Genomic DNA, 16,055 nt, shown 5'->3' with positions numbered 1-16,055 from the left:
CCTGAACCGTGTCCCCTCCCTCCCCCTCCCAATAATCACACAAAACCTATACAGTCAGCTTTTCTGTATCATCTCCTACTAACTTTCCGAAAAAACAATCTTTTTGAAGCTCAACATCAGCAGTCTTTCCAACTATATACAACTAGCCAGCTGTGTGAATGACTGTAGCCTATTGTAAGTATGTTAGTTTGACCAAGTGTTGACAAAATACTCACTTTTCACGCTGTATAAAGAGGAGCTGCAAACCCAGAACTGGGTGTTGCTGAGAATACTTATGGCATTGATTTGTTTCAAAGTTGTAGAAAGTTGGAAGACCAGCAAGAAGTGCATTTGAAAAATCAAGGTAGAAGATGACAAATACATGAATGAGGTTTTCGCTGTTTTTTGGAGTAAGAGAGTCGAATGTGGCGCAGATGGAGGAAAGTGGTCCTGGTCAGGAACCAAATGTGGTGTAGGAAAGTCAGCAAGGATCAAGCTGGATGCCAAGGTTTCCAGTAATTCAGTGAGCTTGAGAGATAGGCCAAGGAAGTTGAGGTCAGAACAGGAGCTGAAGGCATGTTGGCAGGAGCCAAGGAGAATGAATTCCATACAAATAATATATAGAAATAATAATAATCTTTGCATTTGATATAGCACCTTATTACATCTTCAAGACGTCTCAAAACGCTTCACAGAATATACTATAAAGTGAATTGATGGTATATTTTGTGGGTGAAATTCTGTATTGTCCATGTAAAATTGCTGTTGATCCAGGGCTTGATATCTGATAAACAAGCAGACAGATCATCAGTGATCCTGGGTTCGTGACTAGAGGAAGAAAAGTAGTGTTGGGTGCTGTATACGTATATATGGAATGTGTGATGTCACCAAGAGGAAGCCTATAAATAAGGAAAAGAGAGTGAGGGGTCTGAGAGCAGAGCCTTGAGGGACAGGGTAGGTGACCGTGTGAGGCAGAAGGAGAAATTGTTGGAGAAGTACAACAACAACAACTTGGATTTATATAGAGCCCTCCAAGTCGGGCGGCGTCTCAGAGCGCTTTAACAGTAATGGATCCCGGGACCGAGCCAGGGGGAGGGGGAGGAAGGTGACCAAAGGCGCCGTCAAAAAGAAAGGTCTTCAGCAGAGACCTGAAAATGGGAAGGGAGGGAGTGAGGCGAAGGGAGTGAGGAAGGCAGTTCCAGAGCCTCGGGGCATAGTGGCCGAAGGCACGACCGCCGAGGGTGGAGCGGAGGACTTGGGGGACGAGGAGGAGGCCAGACCCAGAGGAACGAAGGCAACAGGTACTGCTTTGAGGAGAGAGGAGGTCAGAGAGGTTGGGGGGGGTGCAGAGGAGTGCAGGGACTTGAATGCAAGGGTGAGGATCTTGAAATCGATCCTCTCTCGGATAGGCAGTTAGAGCGGTCTGGGAAGGACTGGGGTGATCGGTGAGCGGAGTTTCATGCGGGTGAGAATGCGGGCAGCAGAGCAATGAAAGTAATGAAAGATATGGGAGACAAGCAGGAGAGGGATGGGGTGGGATACTGGCGGTGGGGTGTATCATTGGCCTCCAGGATAACATTGGAGAAAACATAAATGGAAGTAACTTCACTTCCTTGCTTTTATTTCCAATGCCCTTGAACTATACACTTTAGGTTACCCATACTTTCTTTGTTCTTTATCTCAAAATTTGAAACTTAGGTGTTAAATGCCATCTAAGCTTGAGAACATTTGTTTGCCAAATCTGCTGAACAGTATATAATAATAATGATCATTGCATTTGATATAGTGCCTCATCATGTCATTGAGACCTCAAAGCACTTCACAGCATATTCTGTAAAGTGAATTGACTGTATTTTGTGGGCGAAAAGCAGCAGCCAATTGCGCACAGCAGTGTCCCACAAACAGTCGTGGATTGAGTGACTAAATAATCTGTTCACAACCCTAGAATCACCTCCCTTTTCTCCCCGGCTCTGGGTCAGATATGCTGTTGTTCAGCACTCTGAGATGCTGTCCCACATAAAGGGCCCCCTATATAAATGCAAGTTGTTGTATTGTTACAGGTATACTTTGTCTATCTTGCTAAGCATTGTGTGTAAAATTCCTGCTGGAGCCGCCTCATTGAGGCAGATGAGCCTACTTTTCCACTCCGCATTACTCATTCCAGCCTCTGGAGATGGTTTTCATTGCATTCTTTTGCAATTCATCAGGGACATGCGCATAGGCTCGCTCACAATATATACAGTAAATTCACTTTACAGTATATTCTGTGAAGCGCTTTGAGACATCTCAAAGAAATGATAAGGCTTCAAATGTATATCAAATGCAAGGATCTTTATTATTATTTATTATCTTCCAATGGCCAGAACTTTACACAGTACTCAAGAGATCACCTGACGAGAGCACTGTGCAGCTTGAATATAACTTGAACATCAAAAATAAAGGTTGACTTGGTGGCACACATTTCCTGTCTTTGAATATGCTGAGGGTAAAGTAAAGCTGTGCATTTATTTTCAGTTCATTGAGCATATCTCGAGTGCTCACTACATGGATTGGATGTTAAATTTCCTTGTTTGAAGAGAACGTTCCAAGAAGTGCTCATTGTATATGCTTACTATTGCCTGTTTGGCCTTATTTTGAACTCCCTTTGCATCTCTTAGGATACCAATGTTGTCCCTCCAACCCTCTTGCTGTTTAGAATATTGGTGAAAAAATGTTTTTCATCTGCTGCTATGTCGCTTTCTGTTACTCTTAGATTCACTAAACTTTTTTTAAAAGCTGCTTCTGCATATATCCTTTTCTGCAGCGCAATGTTTTTCCTTTCTCACAAGATTTGTAAATCTTGCATTTTTAAATTTAATCTCCCTTTTAACTTTCCTCTTGATCTTTTGGTATTTTGTTTAATTTGCTTCTAATGCACTCGTCCTTTTTTTTTGAAGGATTTCTATTTATCCTTGGAAGATTCATCTTTGAGTTGTCCTCTCTCCTTCCTCCTCCTCAACCTCATTCTGTTATTAAACTATTAAACTCGATCCTGAGTGTGTGTGTTGGTTTGGGTTGAATACCTCGTTTGGTTACCTGCGTGTTTTGTTTAACTAAGTAAAATTACATGTTTTCATCTTATGGTAATTATTGCATAGTTCAACTGCGACTCCTGGGATCTACCACTATCTGGGTCACTAATAATAATCACATGAGAGGGAGGAGGGGAGGGAGAAACAAAAAAAGGCAGCAACAGTCTTTGTGGTATTTATTGTACATATTGGACAGTTTTCATGGCATTATAATTGAGTCACAAAATGTTTTTTTCCCCTCAGAACATAATAATACATTACTGATGTTCATGCACTGCTGGAAACAAAGGGTTCATTTTCTGCTTGTTAGTTCTTATGCCGATCGAATTGTCAGCACAAGGCGGCCATTTCTGTTTCACGTTTTATATCTGTTTGAGGCCTATATAACAGGATTGCGGCACTTCTGTTTGTAGATAATATTGTGGTGCTGGGGGACTTTTTGTGCCATCGCCATCTTGAACACTGGGCCACCTGGTGGGACATGATGGTGGGTGTGCCCAGACACAGAATCATGATTCTGCATGGTTCAAGAGCAAGCGTCGAGGCTATCGATTAGAAAATACAAAGGCATCAGTCCCAATTGTTGATTCTTATCGGTACTTGAGTTTTATGGTGGACACTGTCCTGAAGGACTACACAGAGAAGGGGCGAAGGGCACTCTGGTCATGCATGCTTCTCTCTCCTCAAGGACCCAAGGTACCAATGTAGGTTATGCTTTTGGTATTTAAGGTCCGCATACAAACAGTTCTCCTTTATGGATTTGAGCTCCAGGGATTGCAGATGCGAGGCTTCTTCTGGCACTTTTACAAAGCTTAGGATCAAACAGTGGGGATTTATATCAAAATTCAAGTTCATTATTAATACTCACTTAATACAGATCTGGTCCGGCAAGCGGAAATTCCACCTAAGTGTAATTACGATGTCCGTACCTGTGCTTGAATCCTGCAAGCAGAAGATGGCGAGTAAGCTATTTTCTGCATGCAGGCTTCAAACTGAGTCAAAGTCAATGTCCTGGCCACTGAAGGCAGCAAGGACTGTGAGGTGGGGTCGCAGCTAGGATAGATGAGCCAGCCGATGTCTACATGAACATGGGCCCATTGAATGTTTTAAAAACATTTCCGTTTTGGACCCTGTCCGACTAGGTACGTATTCCGAAAGCCAGAGTCCAGTAAAAGTCCAGTAAGATAGGGGTTTACTGTATTAGAACCAAAGAAAGTGCATCTCAGTAAGATGCTGTTTAGCACATCATTGCCATGTCTTGCACTGACTGGAGCGATCTGAACCTAATGAGAAAAAACTATCCCTTGCCCCTACAAGTAAAGATGAACATGGCCACATATGAGCAAGCATTCTTCAAATTTTTACATAGTAGCATAGATCTTGAGCCAATTGCCGACATATGATAAACGAGTTTGCTGTCCCACGTAAAGGGCTCCCTATATAAATGCAAGTTGTTGTATTGTTACAGGTATACTTTGTCTATCTGATGAAAGAGAAAATCCTTACCTATAATAACTTACGTTATAATTGTACCTTATCACATTGTCGAGACTTCTCAAAGCACTCCCTTCAAAGGATTTTACTGTGAATTGTAGTGGCAATATATTTGCATGTGAACCCAGCACCGAGTTTGCACACAGCAATGGCAAACAGCCATGAAGTGAGTGACCAATTTTATTTGGAGGATTGTTGGCCAGGGAATCGAGGAATTAGTTTATAATGTGGGCCTATTCTGTTGACTTCCAAGTCCTGCATCTTACCTAAATACTCTGGTCTTTGTAAAACATCTAACTGTTTTTCATTGGTACAATTGAGAAATGTGTCATGACTGAGTTCAATAAAGGCACTTATTTTGTTTAATTTGTTGTCCAATGCAACATGAAATTTATGGTTAAAAAATGGACTAATTAAAGAATCTTAAGTGGCTGTTATCTACTTCTAGCTTCTCTTTGTAAGTGATTGGGTCTTAACCTTTCATAAAAAACAGCAAGCCAGTTGTTATCTCATTACTCTGATCTTAACTAAATTTATTGAAGAATTTCCTTTTGAAACGAACTCTGGAAATTATATTGGATTCAAAGCTTCTTTTTTCAGAAACTAAAACAGAAGTCGCTGGGAACACTCAGCAGGTCAGGCAGCATCTATGGAGAAAGGAAAGTGTGTCAACATTTTGGGTCCACGACCCTTCGTCAGAACTGGGGCATGTTGGGAAGGAGAAGCTTTTAAGGGCTAACAGTTAGGGGGGAGGCAGGGAAGGAAGGCAAAGGAGAAATGGGGTAGAGGACAGGGGATGATGGGTAAAAGAGGTGTTAGTAATGCAAAACAAAAGTGGGGGATTGCAACAAAGCAGGGGAATAGAGGTGTTAATAATGCAAAACAAAGGGGGTGGGAGGGAAATTGCAACAAAATACGCAGACCAGAGAGTGAAAAGGTGTGTCTGGGACCCAGATGATGTGGTAATGGTCACAGAAGAGGGGGGGGTGGGGGAAGGTGAGCTGTTATGGTCTGAAATTGTTGAAATCAATATTGAGAACAGAGGGCTGTAAGGTCCCTAGCAGATAAATCAGATGCTGTTCCTCGAGCTTGCGCTGTAGCTCAGTGGAACAGTGTAGGAGACCATGGATGGAGAGGTCAGAGTGTGAGTGGGAGGGAGAAATGAAGCGGCAACAAACCGGAAACCCAGTGTTGTGCTCGCGGACAGAATGGAGATGTTCAGCAAATCGATCACCCAATCTGCATTTCGTCTCCCCGATGTAGAGGAGACTACATCGTTAGCAGCAAATGCAGTAACTACATTGGTGGTAGTACATGTAAATCACTGTCTCACTTGAAATCTGTGTTTCGGACCCTGGACAGTGGAGTGGGAGGAGGTGAAAGGGCAGGTATTGCATCTCCTGCGCTGCATGGGAAGGTGCCGGTGAGAGGAGAGTAACTGTTGGTGGTGATGGAGGGAATGGTCCCTTCGGAATGCTGAGAGGGGAGGGAAAGATATGTTTAGTGGTTGGATCACGCTGGAGGTGCCAGAAATGGTGGAGAATTATTTTTTGGATGTTGAGGCTGGTGGGGTGGAAAGTAAGGACTACTGGGACCCTATCACGGTTCTGGGAAGAGGGGGAAGGGGTGAGGACAGAGTTGTGGAAAATAGGGTGGATATGGTCAAGGGCCCTGCTTATCACAGTGGATGGGAATCCTTGGTCGAAGAAAAGGGAAGACATTTCAGCTGCTCTGGTGTGAAAAGTGGCATCGTCAGAGCAGATGCGGCAGAGGCGGAGGAAAAGGGAATGGAGTGTTTACAGGAGGTGGGGTGGGAGGAGGTGTAGTCCAGGTAACTGTGGGAGTTGGGCTTGTAAAATATATCTGTTGATAATCTAAGCCCCAAGATGGAAATGGGTGAAGTCGAGGAAAGGAAGAGTCGGAGATGGACCATGTAAATGTTATGGAGGGGTGGAAGATGGAAGCGAAATTGGTGAATTTTTCCAACTCACTACATGAGCAGGAAGCAGACCGAACACAGTCGTCGATGTATCTGAGACCTGAGTATGCCCGGAACAAAGAGTGTTCCAGGTGACCCACAGATAGGCAAGCGCAGCTGGGACCCATGCAGGTTCCCATAGTGACACTTTTTATTTGGAGGAAGTGGTTGGAGTTGAAGGTGAAGTTGTTCAATGTCAGAACAAGTTCAGCCAGGCGGAGGAGGGTGGTGGTGGATGGTTAGGCCGCTGTTCGAGGTGGAAGCGGAGGGCCTGCAGGCCGTACTTCCTTTTTCAGAACCACTCTTAATTATAAAAAAAATTCTAGATCACCTAGGCTGAATACGAGTATCTGGCCCAAATACTTAGTGGCTTTTTTTTAAGAATGCATTATTTTGAACTTGAGCAAACCTTTTTTTTCACTAGCGAGCAATCTTCCAGATTAATCTGTCTTCCCATCGTGGCTGTTTTGGGGTTTTTGCTGTGCCCAAAATGGCTGATGCATTTGTCAACCCTCAAAAAGCTATTATATGTGACAATTACTGTAAAGCTCTTTGAGAAGTTTTAATGTATAACGTACTATAAAAATGTAAGTTCTTAAATTCTGTTGTACTTTGGTGTTTGCCTCGTGTATTGAGACAGATTTTATGAGCTAATTCAAGAAGTGTGCCATCACATAATAAATGGTTAAATTCATCAGTGACTGATGCCATTTAGTGGCTAAATTGAGGCCTTGGGTGACTTTCTGTAATTTATTAAGTTTTATTGAATTTTAACCAAATTTGGTTGGGTCCCCAAACTTCGGCTCTTGCCAACCTGGACTAAGTACTTTCTGGGTTTAGCTAAGCAGGATGCGTCCCTCCAGGGAGAGAGTGTGCATTCCATTCCAATAAATATCTGTGGAATATCCATGAATAGATGGGATAGTCTTAAGCATGGTGATGGTATGTGTCAAGACACTCAGCTGACCAAAAATTTCCCCCTAAATCAGAGCCTCCTGGATGATTTAAAACCAAGTCCAGACATATTGCACTTCTGTGATAATTTCTTGTTTATATAATTGCACATTATATCAATATTTGTATTCCAGTGAATAATTGGATAGAAATCTTAAGAACCAGATTGCCAAATATGTAATTAATACATTGCAAAGTATTTACATATGAGGGATTTATCCTGAATACTAAGTTGACTATTTGCTTCTTCAAATATTAAGTTTCAAAATTAAAATAATGTTAATTTTTCATGGAATGTGCCTGAAAGTTTAGAACTGTAATTGGGAGTAGAATAGTCCATTCAGAACTAGTGAGCTATCACTAGTTATATTGGCTATCAAAATTTTTTATTGTCTAACAAAACTGTTCATATAAAATTGTGTTGATTCAATTTTTTTTATTTGTCCTCTTGTAATGTGGGTTTCAGGTGTTGGTTTGCTCTTCTGTGATTGTATTAATTTAGCGTTGATATAGGTCTTTTGTACCATGCCAACTCCGCATTGGAGCTAGTCACTCTTAAATTTAAATTAAATTTGTTGAGAGCTTTGAGGTGTTTTAAATCCAAATGCATTTCAGAATGACCACTCAAATGCTCTCCTCACCGGTCCCCCAGTTCTACTATTCACAAAATCCAGTTAATTCAAAACCCCGTCACCCACATAGTCACCCGCACTAAACTCCGTACACCCATCACGCCAGTCCTTGCCAGGCTCCACTGGCTATAGTAATAATCCTTGCATTTGATATAGCGCCTTTGCATGTCTTTGAGATGTCTCAAAGCGATTTACAGAATATACTGTGAAGTGAATTGACTGTATATTTTGTGGGCGAAATGTGGCAGCCAACTGCACACAGCAGTGTTCCACAAACAATCGTGGATTGAAGTGACCAATTTATTTTTATTTTTAAGGAATTTTTACCTCTGGAAAAGCGATCCGCCAATCGACTAACAACTAAGCTTCTTTATAAAGTTCTGACATCGTAAACAGAGGTGTGTGGAGTAAGGAAACTTGCCCAACATTTCGCCCTGCCGGGACTCAAACCTCAGTCTCTCGCTTGCGAGGCAAGTGATCTAACCACTGAGCTACAGGACTATCACCTAATGGATCAATTTCAAGATCCCCACACTTGTCTTCAGGTTCCTCCCTTCCTCTCTGAGCTGCTTACTCCCGAACCCACTAACCATTGCCTCCGCTCAACTGGCTCCGGCCGCCTGCCGTCCGCCAGACTACGGCACTACCTCACCCCTCACGCTGCTGAAACTCTGGTCCACGCCTTTATCACCTCAAGGCTGGACTACGGGAACTCTCTCCTCGCCGGCCTTCCCGCCACCTCCCTCCACACTGCAGGTCATTCAGAACTCTGCAGCTCGTGTACTGTCCCGCACCAGGCTTCGGGACCACATCACTCCCACCCTCGCTCGCCTCCACTGGCTCCCCATCCCCCAGAGGATCGAATTCAAGATCCTCATCCTCACCTCCAAGGCCATTCACGGCCTTGCTCCCTCCAACCTCTCTGACCTACTATCTCCCTACTACCTGCCCGTACCCTCCGTTCCTCTGGCTCCGGTCTGCTCCACATCCCCCGCCCCAACCGCCCTACCATCGGTGGCTGGGCCTTCAGCCTCTCAGCCCCTAGGCTCTGGAACTCTATCCCCCAGTTGCTTCGCCTTGCCTCCTCCCTTTCCTCCTTCAAGGCCGGTCTCAAGACCTTTCTCTTTGACCGTGCCTTCAGCTCCCCTCTCGACTCTCTACCCCCTCTTCGCTCCCTCCCTTCCCTCCCCTTACCCTGATCATTTCCCCGCTGCTCGGGTCCTGACCCAACTGTACAGCGCCTTGGGACGTCCTCCCAACATGAAAGGCGCTCTATAAATGGAATCTTGTTGTTGTTGTTGCTTCCCTCGTACCCTCCGATCTGCCATCGATAGCCGCACTTTCAGCTACTACACCCCAAAATTCTGGAATACTTCATCAATCCCTCCATCTTGCCACCTCCTTTCCCATCTTTAGGTTGTGTCACCTCCCGTGGTTTCGCTTTGTGCTCCTCCACTGTCAAGCACTCCTGGAAGCTACCCTGCGAGAGGGGAGCTATATAAATACTTGTTGTTTTTACATGAAAGGGCAAATTATTTAGGCATTGTAATTCTAACTCATCTTATAATTCTAAACAGGACCCCACAGCCACTTCTGTCTCTGAAGTTGAGTGTGACAACCGAGAGGGTGAGACTGTAGCGATGAATTATAAGCCATCCCCATTACAGATGAAAATCGGTGAGTTAGAATTTCTGTCAAGGTTAACTCGTTCTTTTTTTAAATGAAGGGAATTTTGGTTGTCTTAGACAATTTGTTCCAACAATAATTCATTATAATGTTGAAGAGGACAACTTGACTTTTGATGAAATGTTGATACTTAAATTAATCTGATAATAATTGAATCCTCTTGCTAGCATGTTTGTTGTGTTATGTTTAGAGCCTCTGATTTTTGCTTTCAACCGATAAATATTCGCGATACAAAAAACAAATTGGCATTTCTCCAATAAACATCAGAAATGGTGACTTGAGCGAGATGTTCTTATTCTCTCTTGCTGGTTCCAGTGGCGCCGTGGTGAGTGCAGATGTGTTGCTCTCACTCTTTCCCCCCGCACTGCCCGCCCTATTATTGGCTGTTGGGCACTCATCCTCTGGAACTCCCTTTTCCCTCCTTGGAGGCTCGTCTCAAGACCTTCCTCTTTGACTGTGCCTTTGGTCCCAACCCCTTGCCCTTCATCCTTCTTGATTCCAAATCCAAGCTCAAGTGCAAACCCTCGACCGTACAGCACCTGGGCTGACTTCCTGACATGAAAGTTACTATATAAATGTAATTTGTTGTTGTTGCTCTCCGTCTCCTCCTTATCTATGTGCACAGGTGGGGCTGGTGAAGGGTGTGCATGTGAGAGGAGGGAGGCACTGCAAATTTGTGAAGGCGGCTCTCTCTTTTCCGTGTCCACAGGCATGTCTGGAGAAGAGGATCCAAAAGAATCTTCTCATTATAGTGGGCTAAACCCCCGGCTAACCAGACTAATGGGGGAGGGGGGGGTCGGAGACATCCAGTTCAGCAACCCGTTTTTTTCAGCTTACTGCTAATCCTTACATTTAAAACAAATAAAATAATTCTCCCCACCACTTTTGATACCTGCAGATACACAAATCAGTGTCGAACTGAGGGCATAACATGGGAGTTTGAAACACAGAATGGATTTTTAGCGTGTAGAATTGTTTTTCGGATCTGGTCTGCCTTAGTCCAAATTCCGGATGAGTGATATCCAGATAGCTGGGAGTTTACTGTATAAACCCCCAGCTCCTTGGAATGTCCTCCAAACGTGAAAGGCGCTATACAAATGTAATTTTGTATTGTGTATAAAAAGCTAAAGCTTCAAAAAATCTTGATCTTTGGGGATTTACATAGAATTTGAAAATTGCTAAAAAAAACTTGAAAAATGAAATTAATAAACACCAAAGAACAGAAGTCCCAGGTCCGTTTTGTATTGTAGGTTCTACACATGTGAGCACAATGTTCATTTGTATAAAAAAAATTTGTGTCGGAAATCAAATATCTCATCTCAATACTTCTGTGATGCAGGTATGAAATAAAAACCTTCCCTCTGTTCCATTTCTTTCCATTTACCAGATCAGAAATAAGTTTTTTTTAAAATTCCAATTTTCAAAACGCATTTAAATTATAAATGTATATTTGTAGAACTATTTGGGTATACTGATGATTCACTTGGCTCCCTTTAGACAGTTACACTCAGAGATCTATTTTTTGTATTTCAGCTTAGCTGACGGTACTGTGCAATATTAATATACAGTGAGTCAGTCTATTGCGCCAAGATACTTGTTCAGTCGGATATGATTGAGGATAATGACTCTGGACAAATGAAAATTGCAGTGACAGGGTCAGTAAATATCTGATGGTCTAAGCATTGAGGGTTGTGACCTGAATCCTTCTGATTGGTCGCTTTCTCCCTCATGTTTTAATTGAGGCACAGTTTTTTAAGATTCACCCTGCAGATTATCTGAATCTAACAGTGAACTTGGGAGGTATGAAATCATAGAATCTTACAGCACAGAAGGAGGCCATTCGGCCCATCGTGCCTGTGTTGGCTCTTTGAAAGAGCTATCCAATTAGTGCCACCCTCTGCTTTTCTCCTGTAGCTCTGCAAATTTTTCCTTTTCAAGTATATATCTAATTCCCTTTTGAAAATAATTATTGAATCTGCTTCCCCACCCTTTCAGGCAGTGCATTCCAGATAGTAACAACTTGCTGCACAAAAAGAATTCCTCATCTCCCCTCTGGTTCTTTTGCTAATTCTCTTAAACCAATACTTCGATAAAAAATGTATTGTTTCCAGTGAAAGAAGAAGTGCTGATGAGGTAAATGAGAAGAAGAGTTCTTCTGGGCATGAATTTAAAATTGTCAAAAAAAAAAGCAAAGGGAGAGGTTAGAGGTTTTTTTTGCACAGAGGTTATTAGGACATGGATTGGCCTACCAATCTCAAGTCTAACCTGGGGGTGGAGGGTAAGCAGAGTCTCCTTGGAGCTAGACTAGTTCTAAGGTAACATGCCTGGCAAAGGAATGTCAGAATAGAGCCAGCCTTCTATAGCGGTCTAGGTAGTCCAGTTCCTGAGTCAAGCAGATCCGTAGTATTCCAGGGAACTGCTAATGACAGCACAGCCATCCTGATTCATCGGCAGGACCTGAAAGGGCAAACCAGTCTCTGGGGGCAGGGAGTCAGCCCACTCAAATCCTATTAACCCTGCAAGCCAAAGGCCTAACGGATAGGGTGATCCTCGCTGGACAAGCAGTGGGAAAGCTTGCCGGACAGTAATATCAATGGCAAGCTGGGGATTTTAGCTGGTTAGACTCCAGCAGTACCCCAACGCACACTCTGGGGTCCCCAAGCCTTGGCTCTTGCCAATCTGTGCCTAATACTTTCTGGAATTGGATAAGCAGGATGCGTCACTTCAAGGAGAGAGTATGCATACCATTCCAACAATCTATCTCTGGGATTTCCATGTGTAGCTGGAATGCATGGAAACCTCAGCTTAGTTTGGATACTCTTAAGTATGGCTGAGCAAACTCAGTGGTTGAAACAGAATCCATAATAGCTTTTAAAAGGGAATTAGCCAAATGTACGAAAATTATAAGTATAGGGGAAGGAGATTGTGTGTTATGGATAGTTCTTCCAGACAGTGAACACAGGGACAATGAATTATATGGCCGCCTCCTGTACTGTAAATTTCTGATTCCATCAGTGTAAGTGTTTGAATCTTGTATTAGTAAGGCTGTCATAAAAAAGCAATTTAATGTATATGAATTTTGAAACATGTGCCATTCAGACGTGTACAAGTGGAGAGTGATGAAGTAGAAAGCAATTGGCCAAATTGGAACATGTCTGACTCAATCTTGAGATGTCTTGACTTTTTTTTCCCACAAAGCTTTTTGATACATGTACATAAATGTTTGCTTTATCTTTATAAAGATAAGCAATTCCTAAACTGTGGAATTGCTGATGTTACAGTTCTACCACAAGCCAACTGCTCATCTTTCAACAGAAATTCATTTTAATTTCCTTTAGCATTGACCCTCTGCTGCCTTGCTGGGACCATGTTCTTTGCTATCTTGTGAATATGGACTGTTGATGTGGAAAATACAAGCTGGGCAAACTACTAATGTTTTCCTGTCCACTTTCTATGAATTTCTTCCCTTTGAATAGCCATCAATCAGTTCATTGAAATTTCAGTACAGAAAGAAGCTATTTAGCCTTTGGGTTTGTGTTGTGCTAGCTTCCCCCAGTGGAGCTAGTGGGAGCAGACTAAAGCTTTTGAGGGGAGGTGAACAGACGGTTCAGATTTATTCACTTAACATAGAGTTGCGAAATAGATTATCCAGGGATTCAAATGAGTCTCGAATCCAAAACGAATTGTGTGGGTTTATTTGTTATGCACATGGGACTGACTGACCAGATACATCACAAAGGCCTTTTCTGCAATATGTTCTGGTGTAAGTTTATTTGGCGCAGATGAGTCTTGAGTATTTCTAAGGCTTTGTGCTTTTAGTACTGATGCAGGAAGTTCATTGATTCTCCTGTGTGGTTTTGTTTACCTACGACATATAAATGTGAGTTTTAACCAAGACTAGCATTCCATCTCATTTAACATAAAAGTACTTAAATATATGGAGTTCTCAACGAAACTTCTGAGGTGGTATGATGAACTGTGCCAAATACAGTGTGAATATTTTAATTCCTGTCATAGTGCCAATACTAAATCTCTAAACCTTGATCATCTATTCCCTTCAAAGAGAAAATGAACAGTTTGATTCCTTAATTTCTTCAGATGTCATGTTTCTAACAAGTCTAACCAGCAACTACCACCTTTGAAGCCCGCACTATTTATTCTCCAAAAGTCGACATTTGTGACCTTACTCTCTCCTCTATTATAATAGTCAAATAATAATAATAATCCTTGCAGTTGATATAGTGCCTTATCACATCTTCAAGACATCTCAAATCTCTTCACAGAATATACTGTAAAGTGAATTGACTGTATATTTTGGGGGCGAAACGTGGCAACCAACTGTGCACAGCAATATCCCACAAACAATCGTGGATTGAAGTGACCAGTTTATTTTTTTTTAAAGGAATTTTTACCTTTGGAAAAGTGATCTGCCAATCGACGAACAACTAAGCTCCTTTATAAAGTTCTGACATCGTACTCTGTTGGCACATCAAGTCTGAAAAGCTTGTTTGTTTATTTTTCTTTGGTTCCAAACATTTTTTTTCCGCCGAAGAGTATTAACTCTCCACAGAGCTCAAGTCTTTTCAAGACTAGCATTTTGCTCCCTTATATCAGTCTTCCCTTGCACTCAAGGTACAGGTTTTTAAAACCCAAGTTTGACATTGCCTAACAGCATTGCTGGCAGACATCAAGCACTGGATGAGTGTAAACGTCTTACAACTAAATATGGACAAGATGGAATCCATACTCCTTGGCTCCTGTCAACGTCTTCAATCCTGCGTATCTAAACTCCTCAATCTCCCTGGACTGTCCCTCAGACTCATTGAACCAGTGCGCAACCTAGGCGTCCAGTTCAACCCCCAGATGTCCTTTCTCCCCCACATCCGGTCCCTGACCAGGACCGCCTTCTTCCACTTCACACTTCACTCACTCTCTCCACACTATTTCTTCTCTCTCTTTACTCAGTGTACATATTGTTAGTCCTGTTTTAAGGAGTGCCTGAGTGAAGTGAGATGAAAAGGAAAATGAGTGAGACACCAGCATTGCCTGATGTTTGAGGAAGCAGCTAAGTAATGCAGAGTGGAATAGCATGCGCAAATTAATGTATGAATGCACCGATGCATATTACAATGCTGTATTTTCATCAGATTTAGGATCAGCTGTTTGCCCTTTGTCAGTATCATCATTGCTTCCTACACTTGAACACACATACACCCCTGAGAGTTAGTCACTCCTACAGCCTTTTCTTTTATAATGTTGGTAGCTTAAAGGTTTACACTGTTCAGTTAACAAATTAACAAAGTTCTTTGATGATATAACGGAGAGGATTGATGAAGGTAGAGCAGTTAATGTAGTGTATATGGACTTTCAGAAGGTGTTTGATAAAATGCCAAATAATAAGACTAGTTATTAAAGCCCATGGAAAGGGACAGTGGTAGCATGGATACCAAATTGGCTGGGAGACAGAAAGCAGAGGGTAATGATGAATGGTTGTTTTTCAGACTGGAGTATACAGTGGTGTCCGCCAGCGATCAGAATTGGGTCCACTGTTCTTTTTGATATACATACTTGGACTTGGGTATAGAGAGGAAAATTTTAAAGTTTGCAGATGACAAAAAACTTGGGACCACAGCAAACAGTGAGGATGATGCGAGCAGACTGCAGGAGGACAACATCAAACCAACAAAATTACATTTGTATAGTGCCTTTCACTTCCCAAGGACTTGAACAGTCAGGAAGGACATAGACAGACAACAACAACAACAAAATTAAATTTGTATCGTGCCTTTCACGTCGGGAGGACGTCTCAAGGCGTTGGACAATCAGTGCTTCCGACCCGAGCTGGGGATCGGGATGGGGCAGGATGGAGGGCAGTGGAGGAAGGAGGATGACCAAAGGCATGGTTGAAGTGGAGGGTCTTGAAGCAAACAAGGGAGGGAGCGAGACGGAAGAACTGCAGGATGGAGTTCCAGAAGGTGAGGGCAGAATGGCAGAAGGCCCGCCTACCAGTGGTGGGGCCGGCAAGGTAGGGAACATGAAGCAGGCCGGAGCCCGCTGAGCGGAGTGAGCAGGCAGGTTGGTAGGGGTTTAGGAGGTTGCGGAGGTAAGGGGGAGCAAGGCAATGGAGGGCTTTGAAAGTGAGGACCATGATCTTGAACAGTATCCTCTGTGTGATGGGATAATAATCCCTCAAACAAATTAATAATTTGGTTACTTAATCCATGACTGTTTGTGGGACACTGCTGTACCCAATTGGCTGCC

At 42.8% G+C, this 16,055-nt stretch overlaps 1 protein-coding gene across 2 annotated transcripts in view; it reads left to right on the top strand.

Moving 5' to 3' along the window:
- fam219aa (family with sequence similarity 219 member Aa) overlaps window positions 1–16,055 on the top strand; it is a 47,251-nt gene that overhangs the window by 4,375 nt on the left and 26,821 nt on the right. For both annotated transcript variants that reach the window (XM_042335804.1, XM_042335797.1), the window contains exon 2: window positions 9,686–9,785. In XM_042335804.1, coding sequence (XP_042191738.1) covers window positions 9,686–9,785 — 100 coding nt within the window. The remainder of the gene's footprint in view (window positions 1–9,685; window positions 9,786–16,055) is intronic.

This window comes from Callorhinchus milii, unplaced genomic scaffold (genome assembly GCF_018977255.1).
Source record: "Callorhinchus milii isolate IMCB2004 unplaced genomic scaffold, IMCB_Cmil_1.0 Scaffold1, whole genome shotgun sequence".
In the NCBI taxonomy this organism is placed as follows: Eukaryota; Metazoa; Chordata; class Chondrichthyes; order Chimaeriformes; family Callorhinchidae; genus Callorhinchus; species Callorhinchus milii.
The sequence above is the reverse complement of the archived record's forward strand: the minus strand, read 5'-3'. Positions and strand labels throughout refer to the sequence as shown.